This window comes from Lupinus angustifolius, chromosome LG09 (assembly GCF_001865875.1).
Source record: "Lupinus angustifolius cultivar Tanjil chromosome LG09, LupAngTanjil_v1.0, whole genome shotgun sequence".
Lineage (NCBI taxonomy): Eukaryota > Viridiplantae > Streptophyta > Magnoliopsida > Fabales > Fabaceae > Lupinus > Lupinus angustifolius.
Genome location: NC_032017.1, coordinates 8657565 through 8664489, shown reverse-complemented (window position 1 = coordinate 8664489; position 6925 = coordinate 8657565). Strand labels below are relative to the sequence as shown.

General features: G+C 30.0%; 1 protein-coding gene across 1 annotated transcript; it reads left to right on the top strand.

Moving 5' to 3' along the window:
- On the top strand, positions 303–3213 carry LOC109356119 (probable fucosyltransferase 8). The gene is made up of 3 exons (XM_019599458.1): positions 303–624; positions 724–796; positions 1562–3213. Exons 1-3 carry the CDS (start codon positions 346–348, stop codon positions 3028–3030), a joined length of 1821 nt encoding a protein of 606 aa, XP_019455003.1. The 5' UTR covers positions 303–345; the 3' UTR covers positions 3031–3213.

Here is a 6925-nt window from a genome sequence, read left to right as displayed (position 1 = left end):
TCATGAAATTTCTAGTTAATTATACTAATATGATATGTCAGATTTTCAATTAGTATTGGTTGTGCGACTGCCCCTCCCAACAAGTATTGCTCACGGGAATCGAACTTTGACATTTTGTTCATATTGTAGATCCGTTGAGGCCTTATATTACTATATCAATGCCTTGTTGATAGATCATAAGAAATTGTTTGATTTTTTGTTTTATTCAGAAAAAGGCATACATGAATTATGTAACATGTTTCTTGACTTTATTAAACTCTAGTTTGAACAAACTTTTGCATCTTGTTTTTGCTTTCAGTTCTATATTCTTTTCGATTTGATTACTGGAATTGAAGAAACATTGACATGTTTGAAGCTACAATGGAGAAGACAGGGTTGAATTCAAAGAATAAACTCACAACATTCTTTGTTGTAATTTTCATAGCATTCCCTATTGTTTTCACTGTTACCATAAAACTCAGAAACTCAAGCTTCAAAATCCTTGAAGGTTATTCTGAAAACAAGGTACTAGAAAGTGGTGAAATAGCTCAGAAAAATATCACATTTGAGTTGTTGAATGAAAAGTTAAATGTTACAAACAATGGATCAAGAAGGGTCCAAAATGTAACACATGAAAACTCAGATGTAAATAACATTGGAACAACCTTGTTAATATGCATCTAAGTTTTCTTATTATTTTTTAGTTTAACTTGGTTTTAATTTTTTAGCTTTAAGATTTTGCAGGGGGGAATTCAAAGGGTTACAGACCCTATTGAAGGAAGAACTACAGATAGGAAAATAGTAGCATCAGAAGAAGGTATATAGTTTAATTCTGACATAACACATGTAGAATCTTTAGTGTAATTCAATATTTTGTTGTTCTTGTATTAGTGAATTGATTGTTATAATTTTGTCACAAATGGAATTGTGACACACTCAAGTTTTAAATAATTGTTCGAGTAGCGGTTTTAGAAACTTCAAAATTCGTTTCGGACAATTGCGATTGATGCGACCACATTTGCTGTCACGATACAATTTTGGTGACTCAGTGTATAGTAGTCATAAATCCAAATTTAAAACCTTGGTTACACTTAATAATACTTCGAAACAATTTTGGGCATTTGCAAACGATGCGATTACAATTGCCATCGTGATATGTTTTAGTGACTCCTGTTTGTAGCAGTCACATACCCAAATTTAAAACTTTGACGACACTTAATAATACTTTGAACATGAACAGGATTTCTAGTATTCTGTATGAAATTTCCTCCCTTACTTGCTTATGAATCATGGATACTTTTAAAATAGCATTTTTGTCCTGTTGAGTTCATGTACAAATTTGTGTGGAATTTCTAATTACTCTTAAATCTATTACACAACTTCTTATTCTTCACTGGATTTTATGTTCTGAAATATGGAAATGATATAATAACTACACAAATGTTAACATTTTATCATATTTACAAGGACTCATGCTAAGTTATTCATATTTTAATTTTAGATTCACATTATTGTTGTAATCTTATATATCAGTAAGTATCATATCTGAATCCCATGTTGATAATGTATTCCAAATGTACAGGGCACAAAAATGCTTCATTGACAAGTTCAACAAATGATTCAAGTTCAATTTTGATTCATAATGAGAAAGACAAGTTACTAGATGGACTTTTAGTTTCTGGATTTGATGAAGCCTCATGCATAAGCAGGGTTCAGTCTCATTCGTTCCGTAAAGCTTCTCTTCACAAACCTGCTCGATATCTGATATCGAAGTTGCGCGACTACGAAGAACTTCATGGTAAGTGTGGACCTTATAGTAGAGCTTATAAGAGAAACGTGAAGCATCTACAATCTAAGAAAAATATTGGTGCTGCAATGTGTAAATACATTGTTTGGGATCCTTCAAATGGCTTAGGGAACCAAATGATTAGCATAGTTTCATCATTTCTGTATGCTATTCTCACAGAGAGAGTGCTACTTGTAAGATTTGGTGCAGACATGAATGGCCTATTTTGCGAGCCGTTTCTTAATTCGACTTGGGAATTGCCTAAGAATACTCCATTTTGGAATGAAAGGCGCGTCGAAACATACCAGACTATGCTAAAGAAGGACAAGGCTAATAACATTTCTAAGGAGGCATTACCATCAACTTTGTTTCTAAATCTTCAACACACCATTGATGATCCCGAGAAACTTTTCCATTGTGATTATAATCAAGATCTTCTAAGGCACATCCCTTTGTTGATTTTGCAGTCAGATCAATATTTTGTCCCTTCTTTGTTCATGAACCCATCTTTCAACTTGGAGATTAACAAAATGTTCCCTGAAAAGGACACAATTTTCCACCATTTATCGCGCTACCTTTTCCACCCTTCAAATGAGGCATGGGGACTAATCAGCAGATTCTATCAAACATACTTAGCCGAAGCCGACGAGAAGATTGGCCTTCAGATAAGAGTATTTAGTCCTAATACTACCCCAAAGCAAGCAATTATGGACTTAGTTTTAAACTGCACCATAAGTAATAACCTGCTGCCGGAACTCGATACAAAAAATCCAGCGTCTTCTTATACTCGAAACAAGACTCTAAATGCTGTTCTAGTTGCATCCTTATATCCAGAGTATGGTGAGAGTTTAAGGGCTATGTACTTGAATAAACCAAGTATTAGTGGAGAACTAATTGGAGTTTATCAACCAAGTCATGAAGAGAAACAAAAGTTTCATGATAACATGCATAACATGAAGGCATGGACTGAAATCTATCTACTAAGTTTATCTGATGTTTTGGTCACTACTTCTCTATCAACTTTTGGTTATGTAGCACAAGGTTTAGGTGGTTTGAAACCTTGGCTTCTTTACAAGTTGATTAGTAATGATACTCATTTTCCAGCATGTGAAAGGGACTTTTCATTTGAGCCTTGTAATCATATTCCTCCAAAGCATTACTGCAATGGCAAGACTATAAAGGATTATGCTTCTTCTTTCCCTTTTTTGAAGGGATGCATTGATTATTCTATTGGAGTGAAGCTGGTTAATGATTCTGCTACATGAGTTTTTAAGTGTTTGCCATTGTTGGTTATTCTGTAATTGTTACATGGTTTTAGAAATGGAATTCTCCAAATACACATTTTATGCTGTTGTTTGGCATCCAAGGAAGACCAAAGTGTATATGGTATGGTTCTTATTCTAGCATTTATAGAACTCTAGCTATTGGATGATCTTACTTGTTCTTAAAAAATATTATTGGGAAAATAAAAAAGGAAGTGTAGTGTACGAGACTTTCATCCGAAAAAGGTAAATGTATGCAGTTTTATACTCCCAAGTTAAGAAGTTTTTTCTAGGATTTGAAAATTCATGACCTCACAATCACAATCCTTACGGTTGAGCTGAGTTTTACGCTCTTAAAAAATGTTGCTTTATTAGTTGTTTTTACCATTTGCATTTTTGGTTATATATTTACCATTTTATGGTGAAATGGGTAAAAATAAAATTTTAGAACCTGATTTAATGCTCCCATTTTACCCCCTAACAATTTGGTACTTTATTTGTGATTTCTTTCAATTTTGTAAGAATTAAACAAAGTTGTGGTGCCATGTAATGTCAAAGTTTATTTACTTATATTCTTTTTCATAATTCATGATTTAATATGTATACATTGATATGTAAGTGTTTTTACATTATTGGCAAATCATCCACCATTATATGTTAATTATTATTAACTCTCAAATAAAAGTAATACAAATCAATGATATGCTGACAATATAAAAAACTTTACAGTTGTCGATTACACCTTTGCTTCATTTAATCACTTAATTTTGCATGCAAATCTTTTTGTATGGACAATTTTTTTCATAACTATGTGTTAATTAAGACACATCTCTCTTAGTACCTATTGATTGTTTGTTGATGATTATGAAATTGCAGCTTAATGATTACTCCGAGTAGAAGACTTAAGAGTGGTATGAAACTATTGGACCTATCCGTAATTCATGAGTCTGAAATCATCAAAAAATCTTATTATTATGGAGCATGAGAATATTAGTTAGTGAGACATTATTTATCAAAATCATAAAACAATGATTTTATAGGTCGTTTTCATTTATAAATATCTTATATCTAATGTGAGACTTGACAATTAAAAATACCTATAAAAATAAATAAAATCATAATATTAAAGTGATTTATTAAATTATCAAAATTATTTAAATAAGCATTCCTTATCTAATTTGACATATTTTAGTTTCTCTAAAAATTGCTCATAGTGCTAAATATGGTGGTAAGCATGGCCCAAACTTAGAGAAGATGTAACTTGTTTATATATCAATGAATAATATGACCAAAATGATCAAAATATGATTACCTTGGCCATTATAAGAACTAACTTTTAGAAGAAAAAAATATCATCCCAACCAAAATCTCATAGAATAGAATGCATGGTCATTAACAAATATATGTTTAACAATAAAAGACCGGATGAATTCATTTCCAATATTGGACCTTCCAGTACTAAATCTAGATTCTGACATGTGAGTTGAAAAAGATTGAGGGTCCAAATCTTCTATTTTTTTTAATTAAATAAATTAAAAAGTTAGAAATTTATTTATATCCTCACATTGCAGTACTGAAGGTTTAATACTAATATTATTAATTTGATATGATAAGGTTAGTAATTAGATGGATGAGGTAAAAATTTCATTTACATAATGAAATGATTAAAATCATGACTACAACATTACACTATAGATGTTGCCAAAACTAGAACCCCTAAGCTTGTTTTCTCATTCCAATAGGAGCATTTAAAAATGTGAAAATGCCTCTGGTCCAATAGGAGCATAGATTATATAATAGCTAGGAAAATAAATCTAAGGAGACCTTATTACAAACTGGAAACTGTGTAAGAATGTATTCATCGACAGTGTAAGAATTTTTTACACTATCATTATTTATTCATCATTCATTTTCAATTGTTATTGACTCATAAATAAAAGTAATTTTGTGTATAAATTTTTATACTATCGGTATATCGTTATTACTATCTTATTAATTGTTCATGCATGAAGTTATAACATGGTTTGATGGTGAAGGAGTTTGAGGATGGAATTTCAAAAAACATATTGAAGAAAAATACAAACACAGATATAAAAAAACTAGAGAAAGGGGAAGTGCCCAACATTTTTATTTGTGCCTTCTCATACTCTTTTTAAGATCCAAATTTATAATATATTTTATAGACTAAGTTATGAAATAACATTTGTTGTCTATGTTTTAAGTTTTTAAATGTGATAAGTAATAATAGTTTGATCTTTACAAATTAAACTAAGTTATTAAACTACATGTATTTATTTCTAGGAATTTGGATTTTTCAATAGAAAAGACCACGGATTCGCCAAACACCCTCACGTGTCGGTGTCCGACACGTATCCGACACGGATACGCTCAGATTCGCGAAGGATATGTATCCATAGAGTATCCAAAAATTAAAAAAATTAAATAAATATTAAGAGACATATCCAATTCGTTTTCAATAAAATATAGGATATATGGATTCGTTTTCACTAAAATATATGATATATAGATTCGTTTCCAATAAAACAGGATAAGATATATTTGTTTCCAATAAAACAAGATAAAATAGATTCGTTTCTAATAAAACAGGATAAGATAGATTCGTTTTCATTAAAATAGGATAAGATACATTTGTTATGGAGGGCGGACAATGATTTTAGGATAGATTCATTTTCATTAAAATATGATAAGATAGATTTGTTATGGAGAGCAATGATTTTAAATTTCCATTATATTTTTTATTTTTGATATTTTGATTTACACTTATAATTTTATCATATTTTATGTGTTTTTATTATTTTATACGCGTATCCCTGAACGTATCGTATTCTGTATTTTAGAAAAAATACGTATCGACGTATCGGATACGTATCGTACCCGACACACGTATCAGTATCTGTGCTTCATAGGAAAAGACTATAAACTTGGGAGTTTGTTTATCTAAAATTTTGTTTGTTATATATAATTGTGTTTAAGTTAACTAATACATGGTTTATAACTACTAGTTAAACCGATGAATCAATATGTCATTACTATAAACATAGTGCCTATACTAAAATTATAAATAATATCAATTTATTTTTAATAAGATTAGTAATAGATTTGAGCCTTATAATAAGATGAGCATTTTAAACAAAATAATGAACTCAAACCAATGCAAGATTAGATTCTTTTTAGATAAGACACGTGTACATCAGCTCCTAAGAGGTAAATGATAAATTATGTGACTTGTCACGCCCAATAACACAGACATTTTAGTTATTTATCAACTCTTAATGTAGAAATTTATACATAGTCAAAATATCATTTACTGTTCATTTGAATTAGTTATATTTGAAATATCTAAAAATCAATAATAATTAAATATAAATTATGGATAGTCTAATAACTATGTAACAAACTCTTACCCTTTTAAAGATAGAGCATAATGTTCATGCAAATAACTATATTTTTTGTACTTTTCTTTGTTAAGTGAGGATCCACTTATTTATTCCAAGGATAAGTTTTTTATGGACATTAGATTTTCTTAAATTGAGGTTAGAATGGAGAGTAAATTTAAAAAACTTACTCTTGGGGCAAGTGAATCACTCCTCTTCTTTCTTTTGGATAAGAAACTAATTTAATTCAATGTGCATTATTATATCTCCCAATAAATACTGCTCTCAGAAATCGAACATTTAACATTTTGACTTTTATGAAGACCTAACTGGATCTTACACTATTAGTTCTAATACCTTGGTTTGTTATTTTAGGTATGAGCTTATTTTATTTGTGTGGGAAGTAATAAAACAACAACAATTAAGAAAGAGTGACTCCCTCAATCTGAATTATGAAGAGGAAAGTTATTATTATATTGACATAAAGTATTTACAAAGTTGTG

Bases quoted from the DNA above. Each gene is read 5' to 3' on its own strand.
- LOC109356119 (XM_019599458.1), top strand. From the start codon at position 346: ATGTTTGAAGCTACAATGGAGAAGACAGGGTTGAATTCAAAGAATAAA. The intron at 625-723 runs GTAAATAACATT...AAGATTTTGCAG, and splicing joins TAACACATGAAAACTCAGAT to GGGGGAATTCAAAGGGTTAC. The intron at 797-1,561 runs GTATATAGTTTA...CCAAATGTACAG, and splicing joins AATAGTAGCATCAGAAGAAG to GGCACAAAAATGCTTCATTG.